This window comes from Melanerpes formicivorus, unplaced genomic scaffold, assembly GCF_026170545.1.
Source record: "Melanerpes formicivorus ecotype bairdi unplaced genomic scaffold, bMelFor1.0.p_v2 SCAF_11, whole genome shotgun sequence".
Classification (NCBI taxonomy): Eukaryota; Metazoa; Chordata; class Aves; order Piciformes; family Picidae; genus Melanerpes; species Melanerpes formicivorus.
In genome coordinates, this window is record NW_027142363.1 from 12,619,447 (window position 1) to 12,635,863 (window position 16,417).

At 44.6% G+C, this 16,417-nt stretch overlaps 1 protein-coding gene across 1 annotated transcript in view; it reads left to right on the top strand.

The window, feature by feature from the left end:
- Positions 1 to 15,811, top strand: part of CLIC6 (chloride intracellular channel 6) — a 40,398-nt gene extending 24,587 nt beyond the window's left edge. Inside the window, exons 2-6 of the mRNA XM_068144574.1 lie at positions 5,969 to 6,078; positions 6,528 to 6,653; positions 7,653 to 7,759; positions 8,600 to 8,781; positions 10,260 to 15,811. Coding sequence (XP_068000675.1) covers positions 5,969 to 6,078; positions 6,528 to 6,653; positions 7,653 to 7,759; positions 8,600 to 8,781; positions 10,260 to 10,421 — 687 coding nt within the window. The 3' untranslated portion in view covers positions 10,422 to 15,811. The remainder of the gene's footprint in view (positions 1 to 5,968; positions 6,079 to 6,527; positions 6,654 to 7,652; positions 7,760 to 8,599; positions 8,782 to 10,259) is intronic.
- Positions 15,812 to 16,417: the final 606 nt, after the last annotated feature.

The window sequence follows — 16,417 nt, forward strand, 5'->3', positions numbered from 1 at the left end:
GCCTAGTTCAGCCATGTCAAGGGAATGCCACAACAAGTGCAGGTAGAGGTTAATTTGCAGCACTGCCTACAATTACAGCAGCATTCACATGGTTATTAAGCTTATAACCAGCCTTGAAACACAATCCTCCATTGCATCAACAGCAAGAAACTCAGGCTGTCTTCAGCAGAGTTAAGATTTCACCACGCACAAGAGTGAGGAACTGTGATTAAATTCTGCACGTTTACCATGCCCTGGTGAAATGTGCACATCTCTGAGCAGAGCTGTGGAGAATAATCCCTTGCATGTTCCTCCCAGGCTGTAATACCCCCAGCCACGCAATCTTCCTTGGCTTATTAATATGTGGCAGGAGGGTGTTTTCAGGTTCTCTTACTGCTGCATCATGCTCTTGCAAAGCAAGATGCCTCACTTCTGTAAAAGAGCCACCCCCTCTTTGTTGAAAAGTACATAATCACACAAGGACAGCATACTTCAGCTGTTGTCATGTTGCTTGATACACAGCTTTAAAGCTATTTCAGTGTCCTAGCTTGTGATTGTTGGGTGGCTAGAGTCATCATGGCTGTGTTTGAAAACTTAGGGAAACTCCTTTGGGATGTGTCACCAATGCTGTTATGTCCAATAGGAATTGTAGCTCCCTAGATTAGATGAGCTGAGGAAGGAGCAAAGAGTTGTTCCTGTAAGCTAAAATGCAAGTTGATGTATCTGAAGGCATTTTAGCTAGCAGTATTCACCCTGTTTTCCACAGCAGGCTAAAATATCCACCTGCTGGCCTTTCAGCAAAGCTTATGGGAAGCTACCATCTTTGAGCTGCTGCCAGGTCAAACCATGTCAAGGTCTGAATCAAATTTGGTTGAATGTCTTGCAGTCACATTGCACTGCTGGTCCCTGCAACAGAAGGGAAAGATTTCACCACTCCTTGTGCTGTTGTGTGGGGTACTGTAATTTGCCTCCAGCTTTGCAGAGCTGATGGAAACCTGGAGGCATCCACGAGAAGCCCTGGTGTGGCGAGTCTAGAGGTTTGACCTCTCACCCAGAGCTCCAGTGTCCAGGGACTAAATGACATTTAGTTTCCTAAAAGCTTGATGGTGTTCACCATCCTCCCACCTGCCCCTACCTAAGTGGCTGCTGTGTCCTTTACTGTAGGAGTTAAGCAACTGAGGCTTTTGACTGAGTAACTCCTGAAGATCTGCCTGTTGTTTTTAGTCCAGGCACAGCAACCCTGGAAGACACAGCCCTATCTTAGGTGTCAGGATGTACTACACAGCCTGGCTATCATGGGCATTTAGAATAGATGTATAATGTCCACCAATGATCTCACAAGGAAACTGCTCCGATTTCCTCCTTACCATGTGAGAAGGATCGTGGCCACATCAGAAATGAGGAAACAACCTAGCCAAGTGCTTACCATAACCACAGGAGACAGCAAAGCCAGGCAGGCAAACACTGCAGCACCTCACTAGAGACTGTTACCTGCATTGCATGGAAGATAGATAAGATAGTAGTGCTTTGTTAATGCCCCTTGTAGGCAGCATGGGAGGGGAGACAGCACAGAAGATCAGACACTTTTGGACTTCATCGGTGTGTTCAGCAGTATCACAGTATCACAGTATAACTAAGGTTGGAAGAGACCTCGAGGATCATTGAGTCCAACCTGTCACCACAGACCTCATGACTAGACCATGGCACCAAGTGCCACGTCCAATCCCCTCTTGAACACCTCCAGGGACGGTGACTCCACCACCTCCCTGGGCAGCCCATTCCAATGACGAACGACTCGCTCAGTGAAGAACTTTCTCCTCACCTCGAGTCTAAACCTCCCCTGGCACAGCTTGAGACTGTGTCCCCTGCACCATCAGAACTAGCACCATCAGAATTAGCCCATAGAAGTAGTCAAAAAGTACCAAATGAACAATCAGTCATCTCAGTCATTACGGCTGGCAGACCTTTGCTGTAATCAGTGATACTTATTCCCCCATTTGATTAAATGTCTTGGTATTCAGATGTAGGTGTTTTTGTTGTCGTTGTTTTGTGGGATTATTGTTGTTGGACTGTGGATTTCTTTTTTTTTGGTGTTCTTTTTGATTTTTTTTGTGTAAAGTTACTAGCAAGGTGTGAGGCATGAAGGTAAAAGGCTGAGAGCTTTGCTGTTTGAGATTTGCTGCTTGCTATTTTATCCATTGCAAACCAGAAAAACAGCAGTGCTGCATTCGATTTTCCTCTCAAGGAGGTATGGGCATTAAAACATTTCCAGAATGTTTTAGGTTTTAGGACAGGAGGCTGCTTCTGTAACATCCCCACAGCTGCCAGTCCCTCAGCTTTCTGGTGCCCTGTATGCCATGCCAACTAAGGATCTCCGGTAGTGACAGGACTAGGGGGAATGGATTGAAGCTGGAGGGGGGGAGATTCAGGCTGGATGTGAGGAGGAAGTTCTTCGCCATGAGAGTGGTGAAGCCCTGGAATGGGTTGTCCAGGGAGGTGGTCGAGGCCCCGTCCCTGGAGGTGTTTAAGACCAGGCTGGATGAGGCTCTGGCCAGCCTGATCTAGAGTGGGCTGCCCCTGCCCATGGCAGGGGGGTTGGAACTAGATGATCCTTGTGGTCCCTTCCAACCCTGACTGATACTATGATACTATGATACTATGACAAACTGGGACTCAGTGCCTGCTCCGTGCCTGCGTTTGCCACGGTAACACATCTGTCGTGACTTGGATCTCTGACTCTACCTATGGTCATTTCCTCAGCAGGCTGGGGCTGCTGCATCTCCTCCCTGCAATATACTGTCACCAAGGTGATAGGGGACAAAATGAAGCATCAACTGTGTTTCCTTAGCTCCAGCAGTAAAAGTCAGAGACAGCCAAAATGTTAGTATTTAATTGATTAGAAAAAGTTCACCATGCTGTCACTCTTGATCACACAGCTCTTCTTGATCACACAGCTCTTCTTGATCACACAGCTCTTCCTGATCACATAGCTCTTCCTGATCACAGAGCTATCTGGAATATTCCTAAATGGTACACAAACCCTGATGAGATATTTTTTTCTCCTATCAAAGGCTGAATGGAAATATCAAATCAATTGTAGGAACTGTTTTTTTCTAGACACTCTCTTGCCCCAGGCTGTGGCAATCTGTTGCTGTAAGATTATTTCTTTACTGACTTGGCTTAATGGTTGAAATTCCTCTGTGATAAACTCTTTAAGCCACCAAAGCACAGGCTGATGCCAGGCTGAGCTACTGTCCCTGCAGTGTCCTTCTCAAGGACTTTGCCTAAGAGTACATCATGGGTGAACAGCTGGCTGGTGTGAGGGCAGAAGACTGGGAAGTGTTTGCAGAACCTCCACTCCCACAGTGAGGGGTGGCTGGAAATAAGCTGATGGGAGTTGATTCATCCCCAGGTCTATCTGCCTGCCTCTTCCAGACACAGCACATCTGAAACAACGTCCTCTGGCTGCTGCTTGTCCCCTCCATGCATCCTAGCAGAGGGTGGGGGGTGCCCATTGCTATCACTGAGGGGTCACAGCAATACCCTTGGGCTGTGTTGCAGCCCCTTTTCCCTTGAGGGGTGGGTAAAACTTGACATAAGAGGAATAAGAGACAAAATGGTGGTGTCACATATCTCACTCTGTTCCAAAACTTGACATTAGAGGAATAAGAGACAAAATGGTGGTGTCACATATCTCACTCTGTTCCAAACACATGCTGGCAGCATTTGTGGTCTCATTTTGATGGAATACACAGTAGTTTTCTATCTTCTTGTTGCTGTAAACTGTACAGCACTGGAAAGCAGTGCTCTGAGTAGGAGGAAGAATACAATAGTAGCTTTTGACCAGCTTTCATTTTTGCCACCTACAAAACAAGCCTTTCCTAACACAGTACCCCAGCTGTTTTAGCGTTTCTAAACGTTTTCATCCCCTGGTAGTATTTAAGGCAATAGGCTGCTCTGGTTCTCGCTACCAAGAAAGCCAGCAGCAGAGACTGATCAGAGGAGGATCCTTGGAGTTGATAGGGAGAATAAGACAGTTTATCAAGCCATAAGAGCATCCCTCCTCATGCATCCCTCAAGCTCCACAGCAGAAGCCTACCTGCTCCAGACCAGGTGCTCTTTTCCAGCCATAGAGCTCTTTGTGAAGGTGAGCGCTTTGTAAAGTGATCCGACAGCAATGTTTGTTTGCAGAGAACTTTCTACTCTATTTGAGATTCATGTGATAGCACTGAGGGAGGTGAAAGAGCAGGCAGAACTGGTTTCATTAATGTGTGTTGTTTGTTTGGTTATAAGGTCTGCAAACCTTAATGAACTAACCTATTAGCGAAGTGATGCACCTGGTTTCTCACTTCTTTGCCCTTGCATTTAATCTTAAGTTTTGATGCTGTGCTATAGGAGAATCGTATTAAGGCCTTGAAAATTAAACAATGTTCTGCAAAGCCTAACTTAACCAATGCCAACTATGCAAGACTGCCTCATTTTATCAAAGCCTCTTAACAAAATGCAACACAAAGTACACAAGAGCAATGCTTCTGTGACCACACATACAGTGAGTTGCTCCTCTTGTGGTTTGCACTAACACCTGACAATGCATTTGGCCAAAAAGGAAAGACCATCACTGCAGAGCACACAGAAAGCAAGGTTACCTGACTTGGGTATGGCCACACTTCAGTCTTCAAAGTGGCAGTCTTTGGTCTATAATGAGGAAGGATTAGTCAGGGGGGTGCAGCATTTGTGCTTCACTAGTCCCTCCAGTTCAGCTGGAGCAAGGCTTACCACCAAAGCTTCCCTCCTGCACTGGGGCCCCACAGTTGTTTAGTCTGAAATTCTTAATTATTTGATTTATTCTGTTTATTCCCTTAACTGCTTTTGACATTACAACTCAATTTAGGCTGGCAAATTTCACTCTGTTTGTTTCCAGTGATCATAAAAAGATTTAACTTGTTTTAGTCTTGCAGTGATTTGGGTAGATTTATAGTCACAGAGGCAAATGAGGTGGAGACTATTTCCTCTGGAAGGACTGCTGTAATTTCAGTTTTGTTTTGTAACTCATGGCAAAGTTCATAATGCATTTTAATGAAAAACTATATCATATCATCATATCTATGTGCATGTTTGGAGGAGGATATAAAGAACCTTTGCATGAAAGTATGCGTTAGTAGAGATCACAGAATGTTAGGGGCTGGAAGGGACCTGGAAAGATCATCCAGTCCAACCCCCCTGCCAGAGCAGGATCACCTATACCAGACCACACAGGAATGCATCCAGGTGGATTTTGAGTATCTCCAGAGAGGGAGACTCCACAACTCCCATGGGCAGCCTGTTCCAGTGTTCTGTCACCCTCAGAGTGAAAAAATCTTTCCTCATGTTTCCATGGAACTTCCTATGCCTCAGCTTCCACCCATTGCCCCTTGTCCCATCACTGGGCATCACCGAGCCTGGCTCCATCCTCTTGGCACTTACCCTTTACATGTTTATAAACACTAATGAGGTCACCCCTTAGTCTCCTCCTCTCCAAGCTAAGGAGCTCCAGCTCCCTCAGTCTCTCCTCATAAAGAAGATGTTCTACTCCCTCAATCATTTTTGTGACTCTGTGCTGGACTCTTTCAAGCAGTTCCCTGGCCTTCTTGAACTGAGGGGCCCCGAGCTGGACACAACATTCCAGATGTGGCCTCACCAGGGCAGAGTAGAGGAAGGAGAACCTCTCTCAACATACTAACCACACCCCTTCTAATCCACCCCAGAATGGCATTGGTGGTCTTGGCCACAAGAGCACATTGCTGGCTCATGGTCATCCTTCCATCCACTAGGACCTGCAGGTCTTTTTCTCCTTCACAGCTCTCCAACAGGTCAGATGAGTAACATGCTATGCTACTCACAGCAGATAGAGGTTTTCTGCTTTCCTACTGCCTCTGTTATGGAAGTTTGCTGTCATCACAGATGTATGCACACCTATACCTTTTTTTTCTCCTTTTTTTTTTGCTTGTAGGCCGGCAGTGATGGGGAAAGCATTGGGAACTGCCCGTTCTCACAGCGTCTCTTTATGATTCTCTGGCTAAAAGGTGTCATATTTAATGTCACAACCGTGGATTTGAAAAGGTGAGATGGTAACCAGAGTTCTCCTTTTCAGACCAACTTTTCCAAAGTGATGATTTTAAAGGGTGACTCACTTCTGATAAATCTGAAACCCACGCTGTGGCTTGGCGTTGTGTTAACAGTCTGGATGCTTGCTTCCTCTTTAGAGTTCACTAGTAGAAGTTGGACTAACTCTGAGGCAGCTGAGATTTTAATCTGTTTTGCAGTAAGTCTCTGTAACATAATAGAGAAGTTTTGGCTGGATTTTTTTCAAGGCATTTCAGAGCACATTCAAATGCAGGCTCCTTTGAATTCTTGCACCACCATCGTGAGGCAGCTGGCTGGGTTTAACTTTGTGAGACAGCCACCGAGCAGCCTGCTGTTTTAAAGGTGAAGCAGTTCACTGCAATTCAGTGCAGAAATTGCACATATAGTTCCTGTTGTGATTAACCCCATCTCTTTCCTCCCATCAGAAAGCCTGCTGACCTGCAGAACCTTGCCCCAGGGACAAACCCCCCCTTCATGACATTTGACGGTGAAGTGAAAACCGACGTCAATAAGATTGAGGAGTTCCTGGAAGAGAAGCTAGCACCACCCCGGTACCATATTCGTGGTCCCTTCTCTTGCTTTTAGCCCTTCACAGCCCTTGACAGACATCAGTGACCAAATCCCCTCAGTTTTGGTGGGTCAAGACCACAAAAGTGTGGGAGGCTGAGGGAGGCTGGTCTGGCCACCACGGTGGAGCTCGCAGCAAGGGCTAAGTTTGACTGGTGAGAAACAGCACTGAAGCCTGGCACTGTGCAGAGCTTGTGCCTGGGGTGCTCCTGAGTTGCTGGCTGTGATCCTCCTGCTGCTCATGCCTTTGCCTTGAGTTCACTGCTGTGCCACCACAGTCATTCCTGAGGCACGAAATTCACCCTGCTGCCGCAAGCATGTGCAGAAACCTGCATGCCACTGCAGAAACTTGACCTCTTTTTCCTCCACTTGTGTGTGTTTGAGGTTTCCCTCTTCACACAAAACAAATAATTATGCTTACTGGGAGCAGGTAGCTGGGAGAAAAGGGCAGTGAAAGTCTCCCACACAGCAGACATGCTGGGGCTCATTTTGAGTGGCCAGGTGGGCACACCTTGGCACGCACTGGGGTCTTGGTTTTGGAGCCAGCAGCAGCATTGTGTGCCTTACTCTGCACCTTCTCTCCCTCAGGACAGCAGCTTCCACTGCAGCACTCCCTTCTCAAGCAGCCAAACCTGACTTTAACTGGTCAAGCAGCTGCTCCCCTCCACTTTCCCCTTCCTATGTGCCCCTGGCAACAACAGCTGCTGGACTGGCTGTTCTGAGCTTGCTTACACATGGGCCAGGTGGGGAGGCTGGGAGGAGCAGCAGCTAGTGTGGGTAGGGACTTTCCCTCCTCTCCTCCTCGTGGCAGGAGCAGTCATTTCCCTGAGGAAAAGGAGGTCATCCACATTTAAACTATGTTTAAATATGCCCTTGCTAAGTATTTTTTTTCAGTTCAACAGGGTTCTCTTTGACAGTCTTGTGTGGAGGTGAAAATAATGGCTAGATACATAACTTCTTTTTTGTTTCTTTTAACTCCTCAGGTATCCCAAACTTGCACCAAACCACCCTGAGTCTAACTCTGCAGGAAATGATGTGTTTGCAAAATTCTCTGCATTCATAAAGAACCCAAGAAAAGATGCTAATGAAAGTATGTGCTGAAATCCTTTTGTCAGCCCTGGTAGTCACTGGAAGAAACTAGAGCTCTACAATTCTAGCATACAGGTTAAACAGCTGTTTTCCAGAGCACAAAGGCTGTGGAAATCTGCACATATTCACTGTCTTATTTGAGGGTTCCCAAAGTTAGTTTATGCAGATACCACTGTCAGCATGGCAGCATCAACTCCAGCTTCTCCTTGTTTCTTCAGACCTTACTCCATTTCTGTGAATAATGAGGATTCCAGGCCCATGGCACATTTCCTTAGAACAGGACCCTTGTTACTGCAATGCATTAAATCATCTCTAGCCTCCAGCTCTCAGCCCTGTTCCCTTTACTTTTCCCTTTTCCCTTCTCCACAGTGGCACACAGGCACTAACCAGCCCACAAAACCCCCATCCAACCTTTGCTGGGTGTTGCTGCCCTTACCCCACTCATGTGCACTCAGCTGAAAGCACAGGACTGTGGTTTCCTGTACACCCCAAAGCAGCATCCCAGTGGTTTGTTGTCCTGCAACTGGGCCAAGGCAAGAGTCAGAGCCACTGGGCTGGGCTGGCCCGCTCTGCAAAAGCACACATTGCAGCAGTGCCTGAGGAGCCATTTCTGGTAACTAAGCTCCAGTCTGTTTTTTCTCAGAACTCCCTTTAGCTACTTAGAGCTCTTATCCCAGCATTAAGTTTTAAGCTTAGGATAAAGGAATTGCAGGAGTTGGCATGGCCTAGTGTCTGTGAGCTGGATTGGTGCCAGGAGACAGGATGCAGGAGTCACCTTTCTGCTTGGTGTCAGAGAGACCTTGGTACAGGCTTGAATGATCTTTTTATTGTCTTAACCTAGATTTGGAAAAATCTTTGCTTAAAGCCCTGAGGAAGCTGGACAACTATTTAAATAGCCCCTTGCCTGATGAAATTGATGCTTACAGCACTGAGGAGATCACCGTTTCCAGCCGGAAATTCCTGGATGGAGATGAGCTCACCTTAGCAGATTGCAACCTCCTACCAAAGCTCCATATAATCAAGGTTTGCATTTGGGTTTTAGCTTCCTGGAGAGGAGGGGTGGCACAGAAGTTCAAGTTCTTTTCTAAAAGGTGGAGGAATCCTTTATTCTGAGGCCACATAGTCACTGTGTGAGTTCACAGTGCTAATGCACAAGGCCGTTTCATTACAGCACAGCTAGGCAGATCCTCAGATTGATGACTCTGGAGCTAGAATATCTGCTTTTGTATCTGGATTGCAACTGCACTTGCTAAGCCTTTCACAAGTATGATATGAGTGCTGTATTCAGTGCTGTAGAGAAGTGCTTTCCTCTGCATTTCCTGTGCAAAGTGCTTCTGATTGTAGAGAAGTATCATTATTTTGCCCATGCCAATTCAAATTCAAACCTGTCTTGCCTGCTTTTAATCCAAAACTTTTGCTTTGCTGAATGTCACTAGCACAAATAATGTTGGTAGGGTAGCCACCACCTTCCCACCAAGGCTTCTTGCAGGTCTGTGGAGCATACACACACACACCTAACAGTCCTTATGACTGAGATGTCTGGGTGTTGTCACAGCCTGTCCCTAGGCTATTCTGGATCTCATCAAGCTCTGAAAGATAAATGGCCGCACTAGAAATCCATTGGTTTTCATAACTCACAAAGTCATTTCAGAAAATTACCTTTTTTGGCTACTGTTTTGTCAGAGGAAGAGTGGATTGAATTGCTTTCTGATACCTCCAGAAGTGAAAACTTTCCCCAGACAGATGTCCTGGTTGAACCTATTGCAGAGAGCAGCAAGGGTGTGAGCCCTTTCCCACGCCCGCACAGAGCTGGGGCACAGTAAAGCTCAAGAGGTAGCAAAGGTCAGCAGAGCCAATGCAGGGAGGATCACCTTATGTCAGGTGCATGTCTGAAGGAGGGATTAGGTATTAGCCAAGACTTCTTTTCCCTAGCCATTTGAAATCTAGTATTTCTATTCAAGTTTTCCTTTCCTGTTTCAGTGAAAGTTATCCAAGTGTGAGGCAGTAAGGTTAAGCTGTTAGTTGTGGGTTATGCCAGCTCCTTTGCTGGTTTAAGATGTATCTGTTACCAGGTGTGGTCCACTGGTCCACATAGCTCTGCATAGCTCTAGCAGATTATTTATACCAAAGAAATCCTTTTAATCCAGTTAGCTTGTTAGCCAGCCATCTTCATCCCATGTCATAGTATCATAATAGTATCATAGTATCATAGTGTGACCATTTGAGGCGGTGCCTTTAACAAAGGAACACCATGGCAGAATGTTTTAGAAACAAGACAGGTCTAAACTAATTTCATCATAATATCATAGTATCAGTATCAGTGTCTTCCCTTTTTGTTTTGCCTTTCCTCTCTTTCTCCCTTCCCCCCCCCCCGCCCCGTGCTGCATACAATAGCAGACTTAACCCACTGAAAGTTAACGACGTGCACAAAGAGTACTTCTGGGTCCTGTGTAATGATTATTTTCTTCTTCTTTTTTTTCTTTTTCCCCTGTTGATAAAAGGTTGTTGCAAAAAAATACAGGAATTTTGATTTTCCACCTGAAATGACAGGGATTTCCAGGTACTTGAACAATGCTTATGCAAGAGATGAATTTACAAACACTTGTCCTGCCGATCAAGAAATCGAGTATGCGTATGTGGACGTTGCAAAGAGAATGAAGTAACCAGAAGATGCCTCTCTGCTTTCTTGCTTCTGAGATTTTTCAGCTGGGCCCCAGCCAAGATGGAAAAAAGCCCCAAAAGCTGGCATACATGCTGCAGTGTAATGTTAAGTTCTGCTATTGGCCAATCCTTCCTTTCTAATGATTGTGTAGCATTGTTTTCTCCTTCTTTAATTAGGTGGTGTGTGTATGTCTGTGTGGCCGTACAGATGTCTGCACACATGAATGTCTGTTGTGCACTCCAAGTTAAAGGCATCAGTCAATATCAAAGCATTCACTGAAGTTAGGGAAAACAGTGTAGGCCATGCAATGATAGCAATATTACAGACTAGTGACTTGTGCTAAATGGCTGAATTTTGAGAAGAAATAGCCCTGTTTCTAACACACATTTAACCTGTCATTATTGCTGCCTCTGATCTCTGTTTCACAGTTGTTGCCAAACTTCACAGTTACTGGGAGAGTTTCTTTTAGCTTCTCTGCCAGCCTCAGAGGGCCTCAAGCCAGCAGCTGGTGCCCATGCAAGCACCCTGGTTAATTTAGGAGAGAGGCCAGCCTGTAGGTGAGACCACATCTGATGTCCCAGAAGCCCTCTCCTCTGTGCTAGATACCTGCAGGGCATGTCGACACAGAATAACTTTTCACATTGTGTGAGTCTTCTTTGCTATTAAAATTAAAAAAACCCCAGAACTTAAATAAATAATCCTGCCTTCCCCTCTCTCAGGGCTGCATAACCCATCAAACCTCCCTCCAGGGGCTCCCAAAAATAGACAGATAGCGATACAGACTGTCACTAGTCTATGGACTATCTGATAAATATTTGACAAGGCAGGAGAGCCAGAGCTGGTTGTCACTGTAGAAAGAAGAAAGGGGTGAGCATCTGTCTCCAGCTACTGGTGTAGGATTTCTTTGCCATCCTTTCATGACTCTCATTTGGTTTTGGAAAGCAAAGAGAAGGAGAAGAAGAAGAAAGTTTAAAAAAGAAACAGTCCATTTGTAGTTCCTTTTCCTGGTCGAGCTCCAGCACATCGGCTTTCCCAGGACAGCTGCGAGGACTTCATTGCTGAGAGCTTTACAGATAGGCAGCCAGGTATTTATCAGGAACAACACAGACCTACCTCCTGCCTTAAGTGGGGGATGAATTAGATGAACTGCTCCAGGCCTGCATGAGCCTGTGTTCAAGGCAGTCAGTACTGGTGAGAAACCCCCTCTAGCTTGGCATCAGGGTGTGTACTGTTTGAGATGTATGGACTATGAAAGGTGACATCCACATCTGCATTCTGCTGAGCATGCCCTCATCAAGTACATAGGAGAGTGCAATGCTTTAGTCACAGGGTCACCTGGAAGTTTCTTCTGATGGATTTTGCCTGTGTGTACAAAATAGATGTGAAAATGGCTAGAAATAGCCTTTACAAGTCCTATACTGACAAAAAGAGAGACTCATGCAGACTACTCATCCATCCTATCCCATGTCAAACAGACTCCTGCTTTCTAATCCAGCACTAGTTAATGGTATCAGTGTCAGGTATATTGCCTGTGGTGTCTTCATGTACACTCTGCACAGTTCTGATGCAAATGTGTTATAATCACAACTGTTGGTAAAAAATACCAAATGCACAGGTATTGTTTGCCTTTGGAGAAAACAGACACAATACCTTTCCCCTCCCCACCTTTCAACTATGAACTCTCATATTGGGGTTGGTAGCTGAGCAGTCACTTGTCACAGATTACTAACTGTTACTTTATGTTTTCAAATACATACTTATATATATATAATATATAATATATATTAAAAAATGAACTCTGTATGCTCTTTTCATATGCCTTATAAATTTAAATAGACAATATAAAAACGAATGAGTAATTTGAACAGTGTTTCAGTTTTATTTCCTTGCCAATTTCCTGGTAAGCTTCCTTGCAACAGTGGCCTAGGTTTTAAGGAATACAGGGCAAAATGTAAACCAACTTGCATTTGGTTTGGAGGAATTATGTGTGTCACACCCTTGCAGTGAGATCTTAGGAGCAATACATCTTGGTTGTTCCTATTACTGATGAATGAAAAAATCAAAGGGCCAGCACATAATCCTTGGCCACTGAACCATCTAATATAAAGTGTCCCACACCCATACTGGTTTGGGGCTGGTCACATCTGTAACTGTTTGGTCTTGAGGAGATGCACCTGGAATGGTTCAAAACAGCCAAGGACTGCCCACACTACTTGGTAGCTCTTGTAGCAGTCCAAATACATGAGACAGCTCCTGGCTCTCATTGACTTCTCACCATAAAGACAGTTAGGGCTGTTTATCATCAGTAAGTAACAGAGAGCCTGGGATATTCTGTGGTGCTGAGCACACAATGTGTGGTTCACATCCATACAGTTCTTTTCTATCTCATGGAGACAGGGTGGCCATGCTGGTTGGCGGGAACAGTATCTATGTCCACATCATGCCTGGCCATTGCGGGGAGCAATGCTCTTTGACACAGGTCATGATATTTCTAACAGAAGAAGCTGCTGAAGATGAAATAAAATGTGCATGTGAAACACTAGAAGAAACAGAAAAACAACGGCAGAAAAAATAGGTTAATTGCTACAGGGCATTGTAGAAGTAAATTCAAAGGACCTCAGAGCAAGAAGGCAAAGGACAAACTGAAGCCTCAAGCTAAGGTAAAGCAATGAGGTGGAACAGGAGGGGTGCCATAAACCATTCTGATAAAGAAAACAACAGAGCAATGGGAAGCAGGAATTTTGTCTTTGACTTAAAGATCCTGACAGACCCAGAGGTACAAAGAGCACATTCAGAAAAGTTTGTTGTCACCAGCAAAGAACCTAAGAGCTGTACCAGCACCTGACAATCAGTGGTACTGGTCTGCCACCTCAAACACAAAGACTGGGTGGGTGTCCAGGTGCAGATGACCTGTGGGACACTGAATGTAAGTAAAATACGTGTCATTTACAATGAATATCTCCCTTTTATTCCATATGGTCCCACAGTAATGACCACCCCGAGGCCTGGCCCTGCTTTCCAAATCCAAACATGACATTCGTGTGCCTGTGTTTGGGGTTGACTGCAACTCAGGAGCTGGTGTGCTAGTGCTCAGCAGCAACTCATCCCTAACCATCCCTACTGATTGAAAAGGGTGAGAACTCTGTCTGAAACATCTTGCTGATTTATATTATGCCCATGTCAATGGTTTATAGACACCACAAAACTTTTTGGCTTCAGGTAATTCATTTAATCTTCCCCTTCCCTGTCCCCTCTTTCATATGCTTCATTGGAATCACATGCCTGCACTTCCAGTACTGCCAGATGAAGGTTAAAACAAAGACTCAGACACTCAACAATCAGAGGTGTTTTTTCCTCTAAAATCTGACACTGCTTGGAAGGAGATTTGATTAAATGCTTGTGGTGACTGATGGTTTTGAAACCTAATGCTTTGTGGTTCCCTTCTCCCTCTTACTCATGCAAAGTTGTTCACAGTCCTTCCCAAAATTATGCCACCTAAACCATTGTGTTATGGTTGGTGTTTGCATATTTCTGGCAACATAGAGAGGAGATATGGGTAGAGAAGCCATGAAAATGACCCAGCATATCAGAGAAGGGCAACGAGGCTGGTGAGAGGCCTCGAGCATAAGCCCTACGAGGAGAGGCTGAGGGAGCTGGTTGTTTAGCATGGAGAAGAGGAGGCTCAGGGGAGACCTTATTGCTGTCTACAACTACCTGAAGGTGGTTGTAGCCAGGAGGGCTACAGGGGTCTCTTCTCCCAGGCAACCAGCACCAGAACAAGAGGACGCAGTCTCAAGCTGCACCAGGGGAGGTTTAGGCTCGGGGTGAGGAGAAAGCTCTTCACAGAGAGGGTAGTTAGCTGTTGGAATGGGCTGCCCAGGGAGGTGGTGGAGTCACCATTCCTGGAGGTGTTCAAAAGGGGATTGGACATGGTACTTGGTGCCATGGTTTTGTAGTCATGAGGTCTTGGGTGACAGGTTGGACTTGATGATCTTTGAGGTCTCTTCCAACCTTATTGATTCTATGATTCTAAAACTGCAGGCAGTTCATTTGCTCTTGGATAGGATGAGTTAAAGTATCCACACAATCCCACAGTAAATAAATCTGTCTTCTACACATTTTGAGTGAGTCTGGCTCTTTTTAAAACCTCCTGTTTTAACAAAACACCTTTGTCCCCATTTGAGTTATTCTATTGTTAAAAGAGCATTTTAAAAAAACCAATTTGTTGTAGAATAAATCAGATGAGATAAAGGAAGACAGAAAGCAAGTTGTGGTGTTAACAGTATCAGCAGCTGTTTGAGTGGCCTTGACATGCAATAAGATGTAAAATCTAGACAGATTCGTAGTGCTTGATCCCATGCCAGGGCAGAGATCATGTTCCATTATTTAAAGGCATGTTTGTGGAGATGGAGCTACTGATTTCCAAATGCTTAATAGCACAAACAGTCTTCTGTGTGGTGCTGCTTCTACCTAAATATTTTCATTATCATTTTGCACACAATTTTTCACACGTCAACACCTGCTGCGTGCAAGGCAGATACAGTCAGGCAGTTACTCTGCCAATTGCTCTTCAATCACTTGTGTGGAAAACTCTGAAGTTTGAAGACATTTCTCAGCTTCAGTATTTTAGTCTTCAGCATGACCTGCCAACTTGAAGGTTAAACACAATTTGCATTCAATGCAGTATCTCCAAAAGGAAGCTGAGACAAAATCAAATGCAGGGTAACGAACTGCAATGTATTTCCTCCAGTGTATCATAGTATCATTCAGGGTTGGAAGGGACCACAAGGATCATCTAAACCTCATGAAAGCAAATTAGTATCCCTCATCTGTGCCAGCATGCTGTTTGAGTATAAGTAGGTATCTAAATTTTACAAGCCCCGTGGAGCCTTAAAAACTTCTTAGAGGTTCATCGCGGTGGTGGACACTCAGTGATTTTACTGGCCACACACAGGAGAGGCCACCTACAAACTGAATTTTCTAGTGAGAGATCTTGAACAGGGCTGGGAGAGCAGAGGTTCGCTGCATGGCTCACTGCTAGATTCTCCAGGCAGCAGCCTTAAATGCTACAGTATCCCTGAAAAGCCCTTAGTTATCTTATGTGACAGACCCAAGCACAGGTCTTGCTCGCTGGCAATGGGGTAAAGCAAGCTGGTTGCTAACGCACAGCTAGGCCCAGCACTCCGTTTTCCTTCAGCAGCAATCTGCAAAGAAGCAAAGGCATGAGGTTTTTCCATCTAAACTGTACTCCAGCTGATTGGGAGGTTTTTACTGACGAGCAGAGCACAAATTCTGGCAATGAATTAAAGGAACAAGCCTTATTTCAACATTTGAGAATTGTACAACTTTTGAATGAAATCAAACCAGCGAACCAAAAGAAAAATAAACACTGCTTTGCAAAGACTGATGGCGTTTGTTTTTTCTTGAGTTTCTTCCTTCTATCATTCCCTTCCCTTTTATTTATTTATATATATATTTTCCCAGTGATGAAAGGGCAAAACGGAGAGGTAGAAGTGCTGGAAAAAATACCAAACCTTGGTTTTCAATTCATGATTAAAAAGTAAAACAAGATGCAGGGGGGTTGGAACTAGATGATCCTTGTGGTCCCTTCCAACCCTGACTGATTCTATGATTCTATGTAAACTAAACCTCTATTCTGTTCTGTTGAAAGATATTTGAAAAGTTGCTCTCATCCAATTTGTCCTTCATTTGGAAAACTTTAGGATCAGTACCAAGCTACTAAAAGTTTTATTCTTCTCAAGTGATCTGCAGGGAAGACAAGAAGTCTTCAGAAATGAATGTGATGAAAAGGTTATTAATGTATGGTTATGAAATTAGAAATAGGATAATTAATTTTTAATTAATATAATATATACATAACATATTAATCACTATTTTATGTACAGGTTCTAGTGCCCGATTGTGATATATATATATCCCATAACTGGTTTCATATAGAAAATTTGAACGCAATTAGAATATTTACAGAATTAATTT